Source organism: Zootoca vivipara, chromosome 6, assembly GCF_963506605.1.
Source record: "Zootoca vivipara chromosome 6, rZooViv1.1, whole genome shotgun sequence".
NCBI lineage: Eukaryota > Metazoa > Chordata > Lepidosauria > Squamata > Lacertidae > Zootoca > Zootoca vivipara.
This window is the reverse complement of record NC_083281.1, coordinates 9,877,040-9,901,252: the sequence shown is the minus strand read 5'-3', so window position 1 is coordinate 9,901,252 and position 24,213 is coordinate 9,877,040. Positions and strand designations below refer to the sequence as shown.

Genomic DNA, 24,213 nt, shown 5'->3' with positions numbered 1-24,213 from the left:
TCTTCCTAACGTTTAGGTGGAATCTTCTGTATTCCTTCTTTCTTGAATCTTTCCCCTCCCCCCCCCCACGTAGGGCTCAAACCCGCGACCCTGAGATTAAGAGCAGCACTGGGAGCAATCAACCCATGAAGGCAGCACCTCCGCTTTCCCCCAGACACCATTCATTCACATGGGGGAGAGGTTTCATCTCTGCCCCACACTCCTGTCACTGTGGGGGGGGGGTATGTTTCTGACCTGTGCATCTCGGTAAACCATGCAGATGAAGCAACTGCAAACTCCTCGCCGCTTCCCAGCATCTTTGCTTCGTGCAAATATTACATATCGGCACCCACACACATTGCCAATCATAATTACAGGCGCTTTGCTAGAGATGAGTACAGGTACAGTAAATAAAGGAGCAGGCTGGGTGTGTGTGTGTGTGTGTGGAGGGGGGTGAGGTTAGGAGGGGACAGCAGCAGACCCTACACACATGCATTTCCCCCTTCTCTCCTTCCTACTCCGCAGCCGTGCTCATGTGGGCATGTGGCTTGCCACGACGGCTCTTGTCGCAAGCAGTGTGGCTGCCCAGCCTGGCGACACTAATTGGTTCAGGCAGGGCTTCCGCTCGGGGCTGCCTACGTCAGATGCAGAAAGCGAGATCCCAGAGCAAGGGAGCGCCGAGGCTGTTTGTGTGCTTCTGGTGGCTTAGTCATCGGGGAGGGCCCCCCCCTCTCCTGCTCCCACTGGCCATGGACCGGCGAAAGGGAGATGTGGAGCAGGTTATCCCCATTTGCTGCTATTATATTTATATCCAACCTCCCCCCCCCCCCGGAAAAGACTCAAGCAGGAGTGCCAGGTTGGCCCTGCGACTGTGGGTGCCCGGCGTTCTGAGTGCCATGCAGCGTGCATGGCGCTAGCACCAAAATCTGTGGGTGCCTGGCCCCTTTGTGGGGAAATTTGTGGGTGCTGGCACCTATGGACTCAAGGCAGCTTACAGATATTTTTTTTTAAAAAAAAGAACAGTTAAAAACATGGATACGGATGGGGGGCGGGGACGGACCCACAATCATTTTTAAAAATTAAACATTGCTAGAGTTAAAACCATACAGGTGAAACTCGGAAAATTAGAATATCGTCGTGCATTTATTTCACTAACACAACTTAAAAGGTGAAACCAATATATGAGATAGATGCAGGACGTGCAAAGCAAGATTTGTCGAACCTTATTTGTTGTAATTGTAATTAATTGTCCTTAGGTGGGTCAATTATAAATGGAATGGAATTAATGAAATGTAATAGCGATGTTTATTTTTGTTACAGGTAGGTAGCCGTGTTGGTCTGACATAGTCAAAACAAAATTTAAAAAATCCTTCCAGTAGCACCTTAGAGACCAACTTAGTTTGTCATAGGTATGAGCTTTCATGGGCATGCACACTTTCTTCAGAAATCTGAAGTATCTGTGTATCTGAAGAAGTGTGCATGCACACGAAAGCTCATACCTATGACAAACTTAGTTGGTCTCTAAGGTGCTACTGGAAGGATTTTTTAAAGTTTATTTTTGTATTATTGTAACCATTTGTTTTATTACTGTGGAAGTTCCAAAAGAAAGCATTTGTAAAAATTAAAATTAAAATTAAAAAATAAGTTGCATTACTGAAATAAATGCACTTTTTGACGATATTCTAATTCTCTGAGTTTCACCTGCAACCAATTTACATACATCCAACTGATGTGCGCTTGTGCGCATTGCTGCAACCCAGATGTGGCCGGAAAAGGGGGTGTGGCGGGGGTTTAGCAGGCTTATGCATGATCTGCTGTTGGGGTCCATTAATCGGGCCTGAGCTGCCTTGGTCACTGAAAAGCCAATAAATGCCATAGACAGAGGAGATTCCCATAATTCCCATCAATGCATGGTGGGGGTCAGGAATGAATGAACCCCCCCCAATGGAAAACAGTTATTGCCTGTACACAAAAATCTGTTTAAAAGATGCAAACGATTACAATCAAAACAGCACCGCTCCAGCCCTTTTGTGGAAAGCAGTCAGTTCCACAAAGCCTGTTAGAACAAGATTCTTCTTCCTTGCCGGCAGGAGAACAAAGAGGGTGGCCGTCTAACTTCTCTAGGGAGGGAGTTGCCTGGGAGCAGCCCTCTCCCGAGTCCCTACCTGTTGATCCATTGCATTTGTAAAAAAATCTCAAAAATGGGACTGTGTTCTCAGTGGCAGGCCTTCACTTCTCAAAAACCCCAAGCTCCAGTGAGGCTGGAATAGTGCAAAAGGCTACATACCAAAAATAGAAACTGAGATAATTAAATGCTGAAAATGTGAGTCTAGTTGTATTTCGCTAAGGCCTGCACACACGCACAACATTTTGTTCCGGAATGCGTGGAGATCGAGTGCTTTGTACATAGTCTGTGCAGAATCTAGATCTGTTGCATTTTTGTGTTTTTTGGCCCCTGAAAAGCAGGTATTCATTTCCTAAAATTTATACACTGCTTGACTGCAGCTTTCAAAAAATATAAAAGGAATAAAATTACCAATAAAAAAGAAATAACAACAACAATTTATTTGTCTGCCCCCCCCCCCAAGTTAAAATAGCAATGTTCTTAGTCGGGTGAATGGTCCGCCTAGCTCATTGTCTACACCGACTGGCAGCAGCAGCTGTCCAGCCTTTCAGATGGGGCGGGCTTTCCAACCCTACCTGGAGAAAGATGGGACCTTCTTCACGCAGGGCAGGTACCCAGCCTGCGACGGACCTCGCAGCATGCAGCTTAGGGACGGGAAACCCCGTGCCTCACAGCCCATCTCCAAAAATCAAAACAGAAGCAATCTCTTTCCAGGTCACTGCGTCCTCCAGCAGATCCTGCCCCCTTTGCGATTCCTCCTGACACACGTCGCCTCCAATCGGCTCCCCTTCCAAGGCAGACCCTCTGATCCTGTCGCTTGCAATAAGGCACCCCTTGCATAGTTCCTCAACACGTTCCTTTCCTTTGTCAACGCCCCCCGTGGGCATCTGTGCGGCACCCCACTGGGGGAATGTCACATTTTTTATCCTTTTGCCGAGATGACTCCTCTTATGGGTTTAAAAAAAGAGAGAGAGGATGCAATATACCCTGTGGAGCTGTCATCTCCAGAAATATGCCCCCAAAACACTTTACCTAAATCTGCCCTGGTGATAACTGGTTGCTGCGTCTTCTGAAGCCCAGGAATAGCAGCCCAGAAGGAATGCAAAGACACTCTCCCTCTTCATTAGTAGAGTGAAGAAAAAGCCCTGCCAGGAGCTGTGGTTTCATCGGGCAGCTCAGATCTTGCAAAGCTTTCGAGTGCAGCCATTGGCATATTCAGTGCAACCCACTTTCTCTGATAAGAAAAGCTGTGGGTTCCTTGACCTATAATGACTTATGGAAGACGTACCCATGTATAGGACTTACCCATATATAGGCCTTCTCGGTGGTGGCGCCCGCCCTGTGGAACGCCCTCCCATCAGATGTCAAAGAGAAAAACAGCTACCAGATTTTTAGAAGACATCTGAAGGCAGCCCTGTTTAGGGAGGCTTTTAATGTTTAATAGATTATTTTATTTCATTTTTCTGTTGGAAGCCGCCCAGAGTGGATGGGGAAGCCCAGCCAGATGGGCGGGGAATAAATAATTTATTATTATTATTATTATTATTATTATTATTTTGCATAATTTCTCAATCTGGACTTCTCCGCAACCCTTTCCCTCTGCAGGGAGGTGGGACCGATTCGGATGGTCCGCCCCCGCTACTTAATGGATCCAATTGGCTTCCAAAGAGTGGTAGGGGATGTTTTATCCCATGTCGATGGCCTTTCAGCTGATTCCCTGGTGGCCCGCTGGAATGCGGAGTTAACCAGCGCTATTGACTGTCTGGCTCCGAAGCGCCCTCTCAGATTGCATGGAGCCCGGACAGCCCCGTGGTTTTCCCCGGCGCTGAGGGCAATGAAACAGTCGTTGAGACGGCTAGAGCGCCGGTGGCGGAAAACTCATTTTGAATCAGACCGGACACGGGCTAGAGCTCAACTTCGAGCCTACCAAGTGGCAATGGCGACGGCGAAGAGGACCTTCTTCACCGTCTCCATCGCATCTGCAGAAAACAGCAGCAGGAGACTCTTCCAGGTGGTTCGCAATTTAGCGGAACCACCTGCTCCATCCGGGCCCAGTACGGGCCACATGATCTCCTGCAATGATTTTGCAAAGTTTTTTGCAGATAAAGTCGCTCAGATTCGGGAAGAGGTAGACTCCACCGTGGGAGCAGGGCCGGGGCGGGGGAGTGCTAGAGTCCTGTCTAGTCAAGTTTTGTGGGATCAATTTCAATCTGTTACCTCCGAGGATGTGGACAGGCTGCTTAGACGAATGAAACCAACCACCTGTCTCCTTGATCCTTGCCCATCCTGGCTTATAAAAGCTAGCCAGGAAGGGCTGGGCGATGGGCTTCGCGGGTTGGTAAATGCTTCTCTCCATGAGGGAGCCTTCCCAGACCCGCTGAAAGAGGCGGTTATTAAACCGCTTCTTAAAAAACCATCTTTAGATCCGGCCAATATGGCCAACTATCGCCCAGTCTCAAATCTTCCATTCTTGGGCAAGGTGATTGAGCGAGTGGTTGCGGAACAACTCCAGGCACGCCTGGAAGAAGCGGACCATTTGGATCCCTTCCAGTCAGGATTCAGGCCTCATCATGGGACTGAAACTGCCTTGGTCGCACTGGTCGATGATCTCCGGCGGGCTAGGGACAAAGGTAAGAGCTGTTTCCTTGTTCTGCTGGATCTCTCAGCGGCTTTTGACACCATCGACCATAACATCCTTCTGGACCGTCTAGAGGGCTTGGGAGCTGGGGGCACTGTCATGCAGTGGTTCCGCTCCTTCCTCCTGGGCCGTGTTCAGAAAGTGGTGGTGGGGGATGAGTGTTCAGACCCCTGGGCGCTCACTTGTGGGGTGCCTCAGGGTTCTGTCCTCTCCCCCATGCTTTTTAACATCTATATGCAGCCACTGGGAGAGATCATCAGGGGGTTTGGGCTGGGTGTCCATCAGTATGCTGATGATACCCAGCTCTACCTCTCTTTTAAATCAGAACCAGTGAAGGCGGTGAAGGTCCTGTGTGAGTGCTTGGAGGCGGTTGGAGGATGGATGGCGGCTAACAGATTGAGATTGAATCCTGACAAGACAGAAGTACTGTTTGTGGGGGACAGGAGGCGGGCGGGTGTGGAGGACTCTCTGGTCCTGAATGGGGTAACTGTGCCCCTGAAAGACCAGGTGCGCAGCCTGGGAGTCATTTTAGACTCACAGCTGTCCATGGAGGCACAGGTCAACTCCGTGTCCAGGGCAGCTGTTTATCAGCTCCATCTGGTACGCAGGCTGAGTCCCTACCTGCCCACTGACTGTCTCTCCAGAGTGGTGCATGCTCTAGTTATCTCTCGCTTGGACTACTGCAATGCGCTCTACGTGGGGCTACCTTTGAAGGTGACCCGGAAACTACAACTAATCCAGAATGCAGCAGCTAGACTGGTGACTGGGAGCGGCCGCCGAGATCACATAACACCGGTCCTAAAAGACCTACATTGGCTCCCAGTACGTTTCCGAGCACAATTCAAAGTGTTGGTGTTGACCTTTAAAGCCCTAAACGGCCTCGGTCCGGTATACCTGAAGGAGCGTCTCCACCCCCATCGTTCTGCCCGGACACTGAGGTCCAGCTCCGAGGGCCTTCTGGCGGTTCCCTCATTACGAGAAGCCAAGTTACAGGGAACCAGGCAGAGGGCCTTCTCGGTAGTGGCACCCACCCTGTGGAATGCCCTCCCACTAGAGGTCAAAGAGAACAATTACCAGACCTTTAGAAGGCATCTCAAGGCAGCCCTGTTTAGGGAAGCTTTTAATGTTTGATGGATTTCTGTATTTTAGAATTTCTGTGTTTTTTTTTGGAAGCCGCCCAGAGTGGCTGGGGGAACCCGGCCAGATGGGCGGGGTATAAATAATAAATTATTATTATTATTATTATAATCAACATTTACTATGCTGCATGCTGCATTCTCCTTCTGGTGGGATGCAGGTGGTGCTGTGATCTAAACCACTGAGCCTCTTGGGTTTGCTGATCGGAAGGTCGGCAGTTCGAATCCCCACAACAGGGTGAGCTCCCATTGCTCTGTCCCAGCTCCTGCCAGCCTAGCAGTTCGAAAGCACACCAGTGTGAGTAGATAAATAGGTACCACTGTGGCGGGAAGATAAACGACGTTTCCGTGGACTCTGGCTTCCGTCACGGTGTCCCGTTGCGCCAGAAGCGTTTTAGCCATGCTGGCCACATGACCCCAAAAGCTGTCTGTGGACAAACACCGGCTCCCTCGGCCTGAAAGCGAGAATAGTCGTGTTTGACTGGACTTAACAGTCCAGAGGTCCTTTACCTTTTTTCACCTCTCTTTCTGGTAATTCTAGGAAGGGTAGGATTGCCATATTTCAAAAAGTGAAAATTCAGACACAAATGTTGTTCAGGACATTTGCCAACACGTCTGGATTTTCCCAGACATTGCAACAATTTCCACCCGGGCAGTTTCAGACTGCTGTATTCTAGCTTTGAACGAACGTATGGCAACTCTAAGGTTTCTGAGATATCACAAGCTTTCCTGCCATGCCCTTTGAAACATACCTTCGATAAGGGCCAGAAATACCCTCAATTTTAAAAACAGGCACACATTCACACGTGAGCTGGCAGCCAAAGCACATTCTGTGGCTTCGTAGTTGTTGCAAAATCTCAGCCTTCATGCTGCTAAATGAACTTCAGCCCCAAATGATTCTTTTCCCCCTACCTTTCCACCTTGGAAACTGTCATTCTATACAGGGGACAAGGGATCTCTAGCAAATCCCTACCCCCCCTTCAGAATATAGAGAGCTTGAACCCACGGCCCTGAGATAAAGAGAATGATGTCACCTTTGCAAAACTAGTATGTTTGGGGTTCCTTGGGGTAGTAGATTGCCTCCTCTTCCCTCCTTCCATCCTGAGAGACCCACAGAAAGTTGATGGTTCTGTGGTTTTCTTTTCTTTCCCCCCTCTAGGGGACAGGAAGCTCTTTGTGGGAATGTTGAACAAGCAGCAATCTGAAGAAGACATCCTGCGCCTCTTTGAACCTTTCGGGGTAATTGACGAATGCACGGTGCTCAGAGGGCCCGACGGCAACAGCAAAGGTCAGTCTCTCTAGTCCTCCATCCATTTAGGATGGGGAACAACTTAGAACCATAGAACCGTAGAGATGGAAGGGTCATCCAGTCCACCCCCCGCAATGCAGGAATCTTTTGCCCAACGTGGATTTCGAACCCACCACCTTGAGTCTCGTGCTCTACGAGCTGAGCTGTCCTTTCAAGAACAGACTTGACCTCTTCTTGAAGGGAACAGTTGTTTGCAAATCCAATCTGTTTTTTTAAAACTGGTTTCACTCCCAAAGTATCCCTCGGAGAACTCTGGCAATTGGCTGTCCTCATTCTTTGCACTCGAGTGCCTCACAGCATCTCTCACAGGGGGGAATAACAATAGCATAAAGGCATTCACCATGAGGACTAGACTCTTGCTTTTGCATTTATGCATTGCCAGGTTTGATTGGCGAGTTTTGGAGAGCCATTGTAATAAATAATTGGTGGCGGTGCTCTTATACCTTCAGCAAGGCTATTAGCTAATGTAAAAGAGGGGGAAAACACCCTCTTGATGTGCTGTGCAGGGTTGCATGTTACTGTGGTGTGTGAAAAGAGTTGGGAACCTCAGGCTCAAGAACCCAATGTGGCCCCCAGTGCTCTCTGCCTAGCCCTCAAGACCACACCTTCCCGAGTATTTGAACTGTGATAACGACTCTTCCTTGACTCTCTCTCTCTCTCTGTGTGTGTAAAAACTTACAAGCTTTGTGTGGCTGGAAGGTTGCCTATGCCTCAAAAGTCATGCCGTATACAGGGTGAGTCCTTTAAAAGAGGCCCCTTGGATACAGAGTACACATGTTCCACAGGGCCTCTTTGAAAAGACTCACCCTGTACTTGCTTGAAACAAAAAATTAAAAAATTCCTTCCAGTAGCACCTTAGAGACCAACTAAGTTTGTCATAGGTATGAGCTTTCGTGTGCATGCACACTTCTTCAGATACACTGAAACAGAAGTCACCAGACCCTTATGAATAGTCAGAGGGTGGGGAGGGGTATTACTCAGAAGGGTGGTGGGAATGGGTGATTGGCTGATAGGAGTGGTAAACCTGTTGACGACTGTTAATGACTGTTTGAGGGCACTAGGAGAAGGGGACGACAGAGGACGAGATGGTTGGACAGTGTTCTCGAAGCTACGAACGTGAGTTTGACCAAACTGCGGGAGGCAGTGCAAGACAGGAGTGCCTGGCGTGCTCTGGTCCATGGGGTCACGAAGAGTCGGACACGACTAAACGACTAAACAACAACAACAACAACAACAACTGCAATTGGTCTTGCAGGAAAAAGCAAGGGCTGAAGAAAGCTTTATCATGTATAATGAGATAAGAATCCAATTCAGACCAGGTCTCTCCATGACAGTCGTCAACAGGTTTACCACTCCTATCAGCCAATCACCTATTCCCACCACCCTTCTGAGTAATACCCCTCCCCACCCTCCCACTATATATAAGGGTCTGGTGACTTCTGTTTCAGTGTATCTGAAGAAGTGTGCATGCACACGAAAGCTCATACCTATGACAAACTTAGTTGGTCTCCAAGGTGCTACTGGAAGGATTTTTGTTTGCTTGTTTCGACAATGTCAGACCAACACGGCTACCTACCTGTAACCTGTACTTGCTTGTAATGTGGAGTTGCTCCTGGGATGAATGGAGGCCATGGGAAATTAAGTAGGGTGGGAGGGCATGGGAATTTTGCACAAAGAGGGACCCATGGGAAATTAAGTAGGGGGGGGGCATGGGAATTTTGCACAAAGAGGGACCCATGAGATTCTTCCCTCCCATTTGAACAGGGCAATGTTCTATAAACTATACTTTCCTCCAGCTCTGTTCTCACTTCCAGCTTTCCTTTCTGTCCTCCTCTTCTGTGTCTCTCTGTCTCCTCTGACGCCCTCCAGGCTGTGCCTTTGTTAAATTCTCCTCTCACACGGAGGCCCAGGCAGCGATCCACGCCCTTCATGGCAGCCAAACTATGCCTGTGAGTAAGGTACTGTCAGAATTCGGGGTGGGTGGGTGGTCGGGTTCCTTTGGGGTGTGGGCCAGCGTCGCAACCGGACATTTGCCCAAGGTGAGTCGAAATCCTCCAGACAGGGAATGGCTGGTGGGAAAACGAGTTACAATATGGTGGATCTGTGTGGGAAGTTTGTGGGGGTACCAGTGCCGCCCCATCCAAGGGCTCAGCTATACAACTGCAAATAAAGCGTTTTAAGTGCATTTTAAGTGCAGTGTACAAATGTTACACTAGATGGCGACAGGGAGCTATGCAAAATTCAATGTATTTTTCAAAACTTTTTTTTTATAAAAGCGTTTTTGCAGGACCACAACTCCCCTCATCCCTGACCACTGGTCCTGATGGGAGTTGTACTGCAACAACTCCTGGGGACCCAATCTTGAGAAAGGCTGGGTTAGAGCGTTGGACAAGGACCTGGGAAAGACCAGGGTTCAAATCCTCACTCAGTGACCCTTGGGGGTAAGTAACGGCCTCTCAGCCTAACCTACCTCGCAGGGTCATCGTGGGGATGAAATGAGGAAGGGGGCGGGAACCATTTCCTTGAAGCCCTTACAGGAAACGGTGGGATGTACATGCAATAATAAAAATAAAAATAATTAATCTGTGCATTGCAACTAGCTCCATCTTAGAGCTCCTCTCTTGCCCAGGGTGGGTGGTGGTTCGGTAATGCCTTTTGAAAGATGATGGCTGCCACCTACAGTTATTGTGCTTAAAAATAAACTTTTTTCAAGCTGCCTAATTAACTGACAGCATTTTTTTTATATAAAAAAAGTTATTTAATCGAACCAATTCATCCACTAAATTCTGCCTTCCGAACTGTTACGGATTTTGGATTATGTGGCCAATTTTGTGGTTGTACTAAGACCTGGGAGAGTCGAATTAGAATCCCCACGCAGCTCCTAGGGATGACCAGTTGCAGTCTCTCGCGAGACGAACCTACCTCTCAGGGTTGTTGTGAAGATAAAATGAGGCAGGGGAGAACTGTGTTCCTTGGAGGGAAGGTGGGATTAAGTAAATGTGCCCTTCAGATTCATTTCGGCCTGGCGAGGCTCTCAGATGCTGCTCTGATTAGATTTTTATTCTCTCTCTTTCTTCTTTGGCTACCCTAATTTTCTTGATCTCTCTCTCTCTCTCTCTCTCTCTCTCTCTCTCTCTCTCTCTCTCCAGGCAGGTTTTAGCAGGGAGGGTTGGGTGTGGGGTTTTTTTTGGGGGGGGGAACTGTTAATGACTATCAGTGGGGCTTTGTAGGGTTCCGGGCAGCTCTCACCAGATTGGCCACCGAGCTGCGCTCGCTGAAAACAAGACTCCAGTCCACATGATTTGGAATAAAGGGCTGATTTAAATCAGAACTGCCCTGTGCAATGTTCAATTGCTGGCCCTCCTTGGCTGCTCTCGCCTACACTGACTTGCAGCAGCTCTGGAGGGAGTCCTCCTTGGCTGCCGCTGTGCTAGAGAGGAGTGGCAGGCAGGAGGAGGCTCCCCACAGCGGGTCTCATGCCAGTGGTGGAATCATAGAACTGCAGAGTTGGAGGGCACCCCTAGGGTCATCTAGTCCAACCCCCTGTAATGCCAGAGTCGTGGCTAAAGAGTCTGACTCCTGTGCCTCTCGACCCATTTTCCCCCTTGCCTTTCCCTCACATGCCCATCTCGCTCCGGTTGACCTTTCCTCCTCCTCCTGCGAACTAGGGCGCTTCCTCCAGCCTTGTGGTGAAATTTGCCGACACGGACAAAGAGAGGACCCTCCGGCGCATGCAGCAGATGGTGGGGCAGCTGGGGATCCTCACGCCTTCCTTTGCGCTGCCCTTCACCCCGTACAGCGCATATGCTCAGGCTGTGAGTATCCGCCCGTACGCGAGGCATCAGAGGGAGGGCTGTGTGTGTGTGTGTGTGTGTGTGTGTGTGTGTGTGTGTGTGTGTGAATTCAGGGTGTGTGTTTGTGTGTGCCTGCATTCAGTAGGGCATTTCCTTGAAGCCCTACTTCAAGGAGAGCTGCATGGGAAGGATTGTGGAATTTGGATATAAAATTTACAGCATGTTATGGCCTAAGACATGGGTAGGCAAACCAAGGCCCAGGGCCCAGATTTGGCCCAATCGCCTTCTCAATCCGGCCCGTGTGTTTTTACATGAGTAGAATGTGTCCTTTTATTTAAAACTCATCTCTGGGTTATTTGTGGGGCCTGCCTGGTGTCTTTATATGAGTAGAATGTGTCCTTTTATTTAAAACGCATCTCTGGGTTATTTGTGGGGCCTGCTTTACATGAGTAAAACGTGCCATTTTAATCAAAACACACCTCTGGGTTATTTGTGGGGCCTGCCTGGTGTTTTTACATGAGTAGAATGTATCCTTTATTTAAAACGCATCTCTGGGTTATTTGTGGGGGCTGCCTGGTGTCTTTACATGAGTAGAATGTGTCCTTTTATTTGAAACGCATCTCTGGGTTATTTGTGGGGCATAGGAATTCATTCATCCCCCCCGCAATAGAGTCTGGCCCCCCACAAGGTCTGAGGAACAGTGGACCGGGCCACTGTTGAAAAAGTTTTGTGACCCCTGGTCTAAGAGCCAGCGTGGTGTAGTGGTTAAGAGCGGTAGACTCGTAATCCGGTGAACCGGGTTCGCATCCCCACTCCTCCACATGCAGCTGCTGGGTTGACCTTGGGCTAGACAAACTTCTCTGAGGTCTCTCAGCCTCACTCACCTCACAGAGTGTTTGTTGTGGGGGAGGAAGGGAAAAGGAGATTGCTAGCCGCTTTGAGACTCCTTAAGGGGAGTGAAAGGCAGGATATCAAGTCCAAACTCTTGTTCTAAGTGGAAATGATATGAAAATGATATATCATTGGTATCTACCGGTAGCACCGAGTAAACTGGCAAAAATGTATAAATCTAAATCAAACAAATTTTGGAAATGTAAAGAGAAGGAAGGTTCTTTTTAAACGGCCTCGGTCCAGTATACCTGAAGGAGCGTCTCCACCTCCATCATTCTGCCCGGACACTGAGGTCCAGAGCCGAGGGCCTTCTGGCAGTTCCCTCCCTGCAAGAAGCCAAGTTACAGGGAACCAGGCAGAGGGCCTTCTCGGTAGTGGCCCCCGCCTTGTGGAACGCCCTCCCACCAGATGTCAAAGAGAAAAACAACTACCAGACTTTTAGAAGACATCTGAAGTCAGACCTGTTTAGGGAAGCTTTTAATGTTTAATCGTTTATTGCATTTTAATGTTCTGTTGGAAGCCGCCCAGAGTGGCTGGGGAAACTCAGCCAGATGGGCGGGGTATAAATAAATTATTATTATTATTATTATTATTATTATTATTATTATTATTATTATCATCATTCTTTTTAGTGGTGGTCCTGTAGCAAGGTTAAAGATACTGGGAAATGAGAATGAATTGAAAAAGATGTTCAAAATAACTTTTATTAAAAGGGGAAAAAACCAGAAGCTTTTCTTTTGGGAATTATAGGGACAAAATTGTATAGAAATTTATCTATGTACACTACTACAGTGGCAAGATTGTTACTTGCCCCAAAGTGGAAAGAAGCAGAAGTCCCAGCAAAGGGAGAATGGATGCAAAAGCTTATGGAATAGGCAAAAACTTACTGGAAGAATAAGAAATCAAGATAACAAATTCTTTATAAAAGAATGGAAATGGTTTATTGAATATTTACAGATAAATTGTAAACAGATTAAAACATTGGCAGGATTATCGTAATAGCCTGCAGTTTTATATAAGAGTATAGATTTAAAGTGGATGAATAAATGAGGAAATTAAGTCAATTTGGATCTGCAGAATATATGAACAAATAAATTTAAGGAACCACAGAAAGAGGGGGAAGGAAGTCAAATGTTGAAATGTTGAATGGATTGTAAAATTAATGAAATGTATAAATTTGAAAAGTATAAAACAACAACAACAAACGTTAGAAGAGGAGCTTGCTGGATCAGGCCAGTTGCCCGTCTAGGCCAGCATCTGTTCCTCACTGTGGACGCCCAGATGACGGGGAAACCAGCAAGCAGGATCTGAGCACAAGAGCAGCCCTCCCCTCCTGCGGCTTCCAGCAGCTAGGATTCAGAAGCATTGCGGCCTCCAACCATAGAAGCTGAACCGAGCCGCCAATATATATCCCTGTGTGGTGTCATTGCTGCGGATTGTTACTTGCACACGCTCAAGGCATGCCGCCGACCAGGCAGTGGCACGTAAAGGAGCAAAAACAGCACCCCGGAAGCGTGAAAATGATGCAAAAACAGCGTTGTGCAATCCCAGGAGCATTTTGCACCGGCCTATGGAAAGTTTGGACAAGGAGGTGACAGTAAGAGCTGTTCGGCAGTGGAATTTGCTACCAAGGAGTGTGGCGGAGTCTCCTTCTTTGGAGGTCTTTAAGCAGAGGCTTGACAGGCATATGTCAAGAATGCTTTGATGGTGTTTCCTGCTCGGCAGGGGGTTGGACTGGATGGCCCTTGTGGTCTCTTCCAACTCTATGATTCTATGAGGTTTGGGGGGAGCGATTGTGGTGGAGGTTTGGTTTTCTAAAGGGTTCCTAGAGGTTGGAGCAAGCATCCCCAAACTTCGGCCCTCCAGATGTTTTGGACTACAATTCCCATCTTCCCCGACCACTGTTCCTGTTAGCTAGGGATCATGGGAGTTGTAGGCCGAAACATCTGGAGGGCCGCAGTTTGGGGATGCCTGTTTTAGAGGGTGTTTGCAGGCTTTTTCTATGGTGTTTCCCAATAGACACGATTTCACTTACACACACACACACTGCCTCGGAAAGTAACCTCTGCATCACTTAGAGACTTGCCTGCACTTTTTTTCGTTTCTTTTCTCAGCTGATGCAGCAGCAGACCGTCCTCTCGGCATCTCATGGAAGCTTCGTCAGCCCAAGCCTCACCTTCTCCCCCTGCCACATCCAGCAAATCGGCACCGTCAGCCTAAATGGCTTGCCAGCCACTCCAGTTGCACAAACCTCAGGTGTGTGTCGTTGGTTTCAGGGGTGGGGAAGTTTTCCCAGCCTTCTGGGCAAGCTTCTAAGGGCCGCATGCAAGAGGGAAAAGGGGACAGAGCAGCCAACGTGATTTTTGCCATTGTACGCTGCTCCCCTCTCTCAGGACCTGCTGCCTAATGATAGACGCAAGCTAAATCCAGTAGGTTTGTACTTCTCCACTATATGACCAGCTCAGATTTCGATCCAACAAACTTTAATATTTTCCACAATCCAGATGGAGGAGGATTGCCGGTTAATTTTATATTTTCTGCCATGCATGGTAGAGAATGCAGGACTTCTGACCTGGTACAAGGCAGCTCCTCTCCTTTATTCTCTCTCCCTGAAGAGGTAGTTCAGTGGGAAGAGTATCTTTTTTTGCATGGATAGTTCCCAGGTTCGGTTCCTGATGGCCCCGGTTGAAAAGCGTGTGCGAAAGATGCCCCTCAGCGTAAATAGTAGACCAGGCTTCCTCAACCTCGGCCCTCCAGGTGTTTTTGGCCTGGAACTCCCATGATCCCTAGCTAGCAGGACCAGTGGTCAGGGATGTTTAGGGAGCTGGGTATGTTTAGCCTGGAGAAGAGAAGGTTAAGGGGTGATATGATAGCCATGTTCAAATATATAAAAGGATGTCATATAGAGGAGGGAGAAAGGTTGCTCCAGAGAAGCGGACACGAAGCAATGGATTCAAACTATAAGAAAGAAGATTTCACCTAAACATTAGGAAGAACTTCCTGACAGTGAGAGCTGTTCGGCAGTGGAATTTGCTACCAAGGAGTCTCCTTCTTTGGAGGTCTTTAAGCAGAGGCTTGACAGGCATATGTCAAGAATGCTTTGATGGACTGGATGGCCCTTGTGGTCTCTTCCAACTCTATGATTCTATGATTCTATGATGGGAACTGTAGTCTCAAAGCACCTGGAGGCCCGAGGTTGAGGAAGCCTGCAGTAGACGAACAAGCACCTGCTGTAAGGTTGCTTCTGAGGGCGAAAGGCACGTCTGGATGCAAGGAGGGGCACGCTCCAATGCTGTCCCCAGAGCTGTTAAAAGGAAAGTTACATCCACCTGCTTTTCTGCCTCTAATCTGCAGGGTTACACTCGCCTCCTCTCTTGGGCACAACTGCCATCCCGGGACTGGTGGCACCCATCACCAACAGCTTCGCGGGAGTGGTCCCCATTCCCAGCAGCCATCCCACCTTGGAGGCAGTTTATACGAACGGGCTTCTTCCCTGCACAGGTAGGACAGGGGAAAGGTGGTGGGGTGTGGGAAACACGAACAGAGAGGAGGATATAGATGGGCAGCCTATGGTCCTCCCAGACGATGCTGGACTCCAACTGTCATCTCTCCCAGAGGCGTAGGAAGCCCAGGTGGTACCCGGTGCTGTGTGTTTGTTTTTTTTTGTTAACCCCCCCCCCCCACGCGGCTCTGGCTCTGGCTCTGGTGAAAAGTGAAAAACAAGAATTGCAAAAAAAACAACAACCTAGAGCTTACAGAACAAAACTGACTTCAGATATGAAATCAGCATTGAAAGAACATATAAGAACAGTTGAAAAATCTCGTGCAACAGAAAATTTAAAAAATGTTCCCCAGTGAGGGGTGCCGAGGGTCACCCCCTCTCCAGGGTGGCACTCAGGGTGACCCGCCCCCATCGCCCCCCCCCCCTTGCTACGCCACTGAATTCTCTCCCAACCACCATCTTCAGTAAACCTGCTCATTCTAGTCCTCAAGATTCTGAGTCAGCTTTTGGTCGCTGGCTGTTCGGTTCTGATGTCTGTTTGGAGCAATGGTTCAAAATGCTGTTGCGACTCCCAATTCCCACTCCCAACTCCGATTCTTTTTCTTTTTTGCTCGTTCGCATTTTAGGACTTCCTCCCTTCTTCTCAACAGGTCCGTTCCTTTAGAAAAATAAAATAAGATCTCTCCTCTTTTAGCTCAGAACCCATCGGTAGCAGAGACTATGCACCCAGCCTTCACGGGAGTCCAGCAGTATGCAGGTACTGTGTGCGTGAAATAGCCCTCTTCCTCGGGGAAAGCTGCCGACATCAGTCGCGCTATAGGCAAACTCAGGGGGCGGTGTGCCGACAGGATCGGAGCCAAGAACAGCCCGCTGCAAAGCAAGAGGCGGGGGGTTATGGGAGCATTTGCCGAGGTTTACAGAAAGGCCGTGGCTCTTTTTTGTAGCAGGAGCAGAATTACCTCGGGGTGAGAGACACAACTTTTCCAAGCTGCAATTCCAAGCGATTGGTTTTCAGAGGCATATACTAGTAGCTAGAAGCCTCTGAGAGCTTCTCTCCAGCCCATTTCCAAGGAATACGTGGTTCTCCACCCTTTGCCCCCATTTTATCCTTACAAACAGCCCTGCGAGGTCGGTTAGACTGAAAGGCGGCAACTGGCCGTTCATAGAATTGTAGAACTGTGGAGCTTGGAAGGGACCCCTGAGGGTCATCTAGCCCAACCCTGTCTGCTCCTCAAGGTCCTCAACCAGTGAGGGGTCTGGCTCAGTGTGGCCACGCGTGGCCACGTAGAATTGTATGTGCAGTTGGGAGGGACCCCCCAAGAGTCATCAAGTCCAACCCCCTGCAATGCAGGCTGCCACAAGGTACTGCACTGCAACAAGCAGAACTCGCCGGGAACTGCTCCCTGGGCCTTTGGGATTTACCACTTTGGAGTTTGTGATGGGATTACACCAGGCACCCCCAAACTGCGGCCCTCCAGATGTTTTGGCCTACAACTCCCATGATTCCTAGCTAGCAGGACCAGTGGTCAGGGAAGATGGGAATTGTAGGCCAAAACATGTGGAGGGCTGAAGTTTGGGGATGCCTGGATTACACCTTTTAAGCTGACCAGTACCCGATGTATTTTTTACTCTGTGCTATTCCTTTGTTGAGCAGTTTGAAAGCGCATCAAAGTGCAAGTAGATAAATAGGTACTGCTCCAGCAGGAAGGTAAACGGCGTTTCCATGTGCTGCTCTGGTTCGCCAGAAGCAGCTTAGTCATGTTGGCCACATGACCTGGAAGCTGTCTGCGGATAAACACCAGCTCCCTCGGTCTATAGAGCGAGATGAAAGCCGCAACCCCAGAGTCGTCCGCAACTGGACCTACCGCAGTTTCAAAATATGTAGAATGACTAACCTTAAGCTCACTGCTTTTGAAAACTTATAGAATTACAGTGGTGCCTTGGTTTGCATATGTCTTGGTTTGCATACGTTTTGGATTACAAACATGTCAAACCTGGAAGTGTGTGTCCCGGTTTGCAACCTTTTTTTGGATTACAACCCATTTTTTGTGTGGATTACAAACAAATAAATTTTGGAGGCCCCATTGGCGAAAGCGCACCTTGCGTTACAACCTGTTTTGGTTTACAGAACGACCTCCAGAACGGATTATGGTTGTAAACCAAGGTACCACTGTACTTAGAATAGAATTGTACAGCTGGAAGGGATCACGAATATCATCTCGTCCAACCCCCTGCGATCTTTTGCTCAAACCTGCAACCCTGAGATTAAGAGTTTCATGCTTTAAAACAAATATACAGCAGAGTTTGACTCCGTTCTTTAACTAGGAGCCCACCTGAATGCACACATAGGCAAGTGTATTTGAAGTATGCAAGATTGCAGAATTATATGGGCTTTCCATGAGCAAAATGGACACGGATAGATATTTGCATTGCGGTGACTGGAAATTCTAACTTGAATCTGTATGTTAGTAGCCTTATTTGTTGCTTTTTTCCTTTCCTTAATTTGATTATATATATATATTTAAAATGCAAGCTGTATATAGTATTAGGCTGAATTTATTGACATTGTTTTGCTCTGATTTGAAGCATTTCGCATTTTGATTTTCGGCCAACGAAATTTAAAGAAAGAAAAATATGTTTTAAAAAACCAAAATACATGAAAAATAATCAAATGAATGCTCTGTCTCCCTTCTCTTTCCCCGCCCAGCTGTCTACCCAGCCACCACCATCACCCCGGTAGCTCAGCCCATCCCTCAGCCCCTTCCAATAATTCAGCAGCAGCAAAGGGAAGGTAAGTCGTCTTCCGGGTCCAAAGGCAATCTTCCCTTGTTCCATTTAGAGCACTTGTGCCTCCCTGCCCCACCCCTCAGCCATGCCGTCAGTTTTAAACAGGCCAGCCCCTGCCCATGGAAAAGAAAAAGACACAAAAGGAAAAGGAAGTGGGGAGGGAAGAGGGGGGAAAGTAAACTCAGACACCAATCATGTTCTTGAAATGGTAGCTCTTGCTACAATCAGCTGGGATGAAAATAGTTCTGGAGAAGGAACCTGGGTTTTTTTTTGGGGGGGGATGAGCTTTCAATGGAGTCGATGGAATGAGTTAGAATCACAGCAATCACATACCTGCCAAGTTGCTGTCAGAGAAATAAGGGACCGGGCTGGAAATAGCAGACCGGAAGTAGCGCTGCCGCCATTTTGGAACTGGGCGGAGCATGCTCAGAAGTGACTTTTGATGCTGCTTTGCCCAGTTCCAAAATGGCCGTCGCGCCAGAAGTCGCATTTTGGAACTGGGCAGAGCAGCATCAAAAGTCGCTTCTGAGCATGCTCCGCCCAGTTCCAAAATGGCCGCCGCGCCAGAATAAACCGGGGGGAAACAAAAAAATCCATTTTTTTCAGCTAGGAACAGCTGGAAAAACGGGGATTTCCCGGGGGAAACGGGAGACTTGGCAGCTATGCAATCATAGAAGGGGTCCTGAGACTTAGTGTGACTTAGCTCAGCGGTGAGGAACCTTCTGGGCTCCGCAGGCCACAGCCTTCTCAGAATCGGTCAGGATGTGAAGGGTGGGTGGGACCTCCCACCTGTCACTCACTGGGGACCACAATGACTGTGCTGAGCTTAGGACTTCAAAGCACTTGCAGCAACGCTATACAGTGGCACCCGGGGGCAGGGCATCGCTACGTAGCACGCATGTGTGGCATCGCTACGTACCATGCATGCGTAGTACGTAGCGACGCCACACATGCACATGCACGCTACATAGCTCCGCCGCCGGAGGCGCTGGTCTAGCGCCGTACAGGGATGATGCAGGGATCCTCCTGCACCCGTGAGCAAAGGATGTGCAGCATCGCTACGTACTACGCATGCAGCCGCGAGCAGAGGATCCCTGCACCATCCCCGCTGGAGCGGTGCCGCTTGGCTTGGGAGTCACGGGGGACGCACCGAGTGTCACCCCCCTATAAGGTGGCATCCGGGGCGGACCGTCCCCATCGCACCCCCTTGCTACGCCAGAGACGCTATATTCAGGGCGGTGTGGGTGGTTCCTCTGCACAGGGTGCTGAGCTGAGGGGGCAAAAAAAAAGATTGAGAAGATCCATTGGGGAGCACAAGATTTTGGCCTCACACAAGGTGCCGTATTATGAAAGATTACCAAAGTCCGTCCCTGCCTTGCTGATAAAAACTAAAAAAATTGCCCCCCCCCCAGTTTTGGCCAGGTACTTCATGCAAACCCCTTCCTGGATTAGCATCAGAATTCCCTGCAGAAATGGAAATGATAATTATTATTATTATTATTATTATTATTATTATTATTATTATTATTATTTATATACCACCCTTAATCAAAAGATCTCAGGACAACATTAGGGTGCGTTCAGTCGCATTAGCATCCATGCTCCCCAAAAATGCTCACCCATCACCACAACCACACTGCTCACATGGAATGAAATTTTAACACACACACACACACACCCCAAATAGATATAGGGTTAGAAACCAGAGACCATCTCCCTGGTAAGCAGGAACCTTTGTGCCATATTTAGGTAGCATTTGATCAGAGTGTTTATAAAGTACTTGATCTTTTCACGTGCATGCTAGAACTCCCTGCCCTCAGTACACAACTGCTGAGACCTGCCAAACACCAATCCCCGTATAGACCCGCCCGCCCAAACGTTTAGAAAGCCAGTCTCTTTTTAGTCCATTGACATTTTAACTTTGCAAATGTCTTAAATGACCCCTGTTCGTTTTTCCAAGTGGCGAACTGTGGGGAGATCTTTGTTGAAGCAGAAAATTCCAATGCAGACCACGCCCCCCCCTTCCAGGAAACAGGCATGCCATGCACAGTCAGTGCAGGATTTAACCCTGCCCGTTGGACAATTTTTCAAGTGGCATCTGCTGGTGGGAGGGGATAGTTTGGTGGAAACTGCTTGCTGGAGGACCACTCAAATTCCTTCATAGTGGCCAGAGGCCACTTAGTGGGATGCAAGCCAAAGAATGCAACAGGCTCGTGGTCACTCAAGGGTGTTTCGTTGCTAAACGGGGGGGGGATTTGAACCCAATGCCTCCCTGCTCCTCGATTGATGCTCTAACCAGTATGCCATGCTGCCTCTTTCACTTCAGGCCCCGAAGGATGCAACCTTTTTATCTACCACCTCCCTCAGGAGTTTGGCGACAACGAGCTCATGCAGATGTTCCTTCCCTTTGGCAACATCATCTCCTCCAAAGTTTTCATGGACCGGGCAACGAACCAGAGCAAATGCTTCGGTGAGCGATTGAGGGAGGGTGGGAAGAGGGGCGGCTGCAGGGCGGGCAATGGAAGCACCCGGTTTGGAGAGGTCCTTTGCAATCTCCTTTTGTTTTAACAACCCTGAGCGTCTTAGTATCGTCAGCAAACCTGACCCGCTCTCTGCTCATATGCCTAACTTGAGGCTGCGACGAATGTCCCCCCTCTCTATTACTAAAATGTGACACAGGAAACCAGAGGTGAAGCCACCCCCACTCTTCTCCCGCCGCCTCCAAATAAACAGCTTTATTCTTGTGGGTTTATAAGTAAAGAGACTCTCCTTCCAGCTCACGTGACCTGGTATCAAAAAATACACCTGTTTGATAGAATAACCTCCTGCCACCAGTAAAGGGTCTCTCTCTCTCTCGGCTTGATTCCCCCTACTATAAAAGTAAAAGTTGGCAACTTGTTGACACCCCAGGTTATCTTTCTAAGCCTCCTCAGTGTTACTCTACGACACAAACTTTTGCCTCTTTTCCTGAGGTAGGTTTTGCCCTCTAATGAGTTACCACTTCCGTGAGTCCCGATACCTTGCTGGAAAAATAATGACGATACTTCTTGGCACAAAAGAGAATAATTTTATTAACCTTAGAACCTAGTTGTTTCTTTAACGTTACATGTGTTTATAAGCTACGTTTCGGTTGTAGATCATCTCCGCCAAACATTTAACATCGAGCTTTCCTGAACCTCATCTCGATCCCCACGATCCTGTCCTCTCAACTTTCTTCTTCGCGCCTACCCACTCCCTCTCCCTCTCCTCAACTGACAAACCTGGCTGCTCCCTCCTTTTAAACTGGGGACAGTCCCGCCCCCACCAGAATGTTATGTCAGTCAGGCTGGAGGTGGATTAACTCTTTCCCAGCCAGGTAGGAATAAATATTTCAAAACCGTGTCAATCCGTTACAGAGGCCATTTATGAATGGTGGCTTTAAAAGAGAATTGGGCAAATTCGCGGAGGATAATTCGCTCCTGCCTGTGGGCTTCCCTTTGGGGGCATCTGGTTAGCCACCGTGAGAACAGGATACTGGATGAAGAGGGCCCATTGGCCTGATCCTGAAGGGAGACAAGGGTCATCTAGTCCAACCCCCTGCCCAACACGGGGCTCGAACCCACAGCCCTGAGATGAAGCTTCTCCTGCTCTACCGACTGAGCTATCAGGCAGAGCTCGGGGGCTTGACGTGCTTCAGGAATAGGGGAGCTTGTCATCATCATTATTTATTTCAGAGTTATACAATCATAGAATTGTAGAGTTGGAATGGACCCCAAGGGTCATCTATTCCAACCCCCCTGCAGTGCTGGGAATTCCCCCCCCCCAACACGGGACTCAGACCTACAACCCAGAGATCCTGATCTACCGACGGAGCTATGCTTACATTCTTATGACAAATTCGCTTGTGTTTTATTCCCTTCCTTTCTTCTCTTTCTCAATCTTTGCCTCCCCCTTTTATTCAGGCTTTGTGAGTTTCGACAACCCATCCAGTGCCCAGACAGCCATCCAGGCTATGAATGGGTTCCAGATCGGCATGAAAAGATTGAAGGTGCAATTGAAGCGGCCTAAGGACGCCAGCCACCCCTACTGAACTGTGGGTCCCTGCGATGGAAACTGCAGTCCCGCAGTACGTAAATGCAAGGATGTCGCGGAGTCCAAAAAGCTCCAGAAAAGGGCTACCTAAGCGATAGAACTCCCCTTGGAGGAAAAATTGCAGCGTTTGGGCAAGGCTCCCTCTGAGTGTAGTGGGGAGCCTGTCTTACTGTCTTCCTGACAGTAAGAGCTGTTCGGCAGTGGAATTTGCTCCCAAGGAGTGTGGTGGAGTCTCCTTCTTTGGAGGTCTTTAAGCAGAGGCTTGACAGGCATATGTCAAGAAAGCTTTGATGGTGTTTCCTGCTTGGCAGGGGGTTGGACTGGATGGCCCTTGTGGTCTCTTCCAACTCTATGATTCTATGATTCTATGATTCTCTCTCTCTCACCCACCAGCCGTGGGGCACCTCTAGGGTTTTGGACCCCTTGGAGCTGAACTAGGGATGGATGAACTATTAAGCAGAATAAATACATGCTTAGGGCATCAAGGGAAGTGGGCACCTAAAAAAAAAATCCATTGCCGAATTTTTAACATCAATGCTCACCAATTGCTCAATTGAGTGTTCATTTTCTCTGTTGGGAACTATTAAAAATCCCAATACGACAACCATGCAACAAGGCAGGCTGGGGGCCTGATCTCCACTAGGTATTTTGTCGTTGTTTAGTCGTTTAGTCGTGTCCGACTCTTCGTGACCCCATGGACCAGAGCACGCCAGGCACTCCTGTCTTGCACTGCCTCCCGCAGTTTGGTCAAACTCATGTTTGTAGCTTCAAGAACACTGTCCAACCATCTCGTCCTCTGTCGTCCCCTTCTCCTTGTGCCCTCAATCTTTCCCAGCATCAGGGTCTTTTCCAGGGAGTCTTCTGTTCTCATGAGGTGGCCAAAGTATTGGAGCCTCAGCTTCAGGATCTGTCCTTCCAGTGAGCCCACTAGGTATAGATGCCAAATTAGTTTTGAGGATCCGATCAAAGACTTTTTGAAAAAGGAGGAGGGGTAAAATTCAAATAAAGTGGAGGTATACAAAAATAAGCATCACCTTCCATCTTACCGTACGTTTCGTTTCATTTCGAAAAAATAAAATTTCAGTTCACGGTTTATTATTGTTTTATATTTTGAATTAGATATGTATGGGGCACCAAAATATTTCAAGTGCTTGAGGCCTCTAAAGGTTTCTATCCCTGTTCTGATCTGATCTGAACCCCACCCCCTTGGGCACGATGTGAGCATGCTGTATTTCAGGCACATCCAACAGGTAGATCGTGATCTACCGGTAGATCACTGGACATCTGTGGTAGATCACTGGCTCCCCCAAAGAAGCTCAACAACTTTGGCTCCCCTAAAAAAAGCTCAATTTTTTGCCCTGCACCCCCCAAAACAGGGCTTTCCTTCTCCCTAAAAAAGCTCAACAAGAACTTTGACCTGAATGACTAACAAAAGGGGGTAGATCACTGGCACTTTTTAATTCTGTAGGTAGATCACAGTCTCTTGGGAGTTGGCCACCCCTGCTGTATTTTATCATAGGGTGGGGTGGGGTGGGGAGAGGTGTGTGACTTTGACAACCTTGCATTCCAACCTCTCTCTCTCTCTCTCTCTCTCTCTCTCTCTCTCTCTCTCTCTTTCTTCTTCTTCTTCTTCTTCTTCTTCTTCTTCTTCTTCTTCTTCTTCTTCTTCTTCTTCTTCTTCTCCTCCTCCTCCTCCTCCTCCTCCTCCTCCTCCTCCTCCTCCTCCTCCTCCTCCTCCTCCTCCTCCAGGTGAAGTTAAGGATCCCCTCTTCCAGTTGATTTCGTTCTTTCGTTTTAAAGAAGAGATCCCCAGAACAATTCCCCACCTTCCTTGGGCGGAGTGGAGGGGGGAGCCAACGATAACAAACAACCCAGCCAACATCCAGCAACAACAACAACACCTTTCACAACGTCCTCCTGAAAAGATTCACAGGGTGTATGGGGGGGAATTCAGCACCATGGACAACTGCCCCCAGTTAGC

At 48.5% G+C, this 24,213-nt stretch overlaps 1 protein-coding gene across 1 annotated transcript in view; it reads left to right on the top strand.

The window, feature by feature from the left end:
* Positions 1-22,230, top strand: part of CELF5 (CUGBP Elav-like family member 5) — a 75,625-nt gene extending 53,395 nt beyond the window's left edge. The window contains exons 4-11 of the mRNA XM_035119376.2: positions 7,038-7,166; positions 9,057-9,136; positions 10,856-11,002; positions 13,987-14,112; positions 16,053-16,131; positions 18,076-18,165; positions 20,488-20,631; positions 22,103-22,230. Coding sequence (XP_034975267.1) covers positions 7,038-7,166; positions 9,057-9,136; positions 10,856-11,002; positions 13,987-14,112; positions 16,053-16,131; positions 18,076-18,165; positions 20,488-20,631; positions 22,103-22,230 — 923 coding nt within the window. The remainder of the gene's footprint in view (positions 1-7,037; positions 7,167-9,056; positions 9,137-10,855; positions 11,003-13,986; positions 14,113-16,052; positions 16,132-18,075; positions 18,166-20,487; positions 20,632-22,102) is intronic.
* The last annotated feature ends 1,983 nt before the right edge of the window (positions 22,231-24,213 follow it).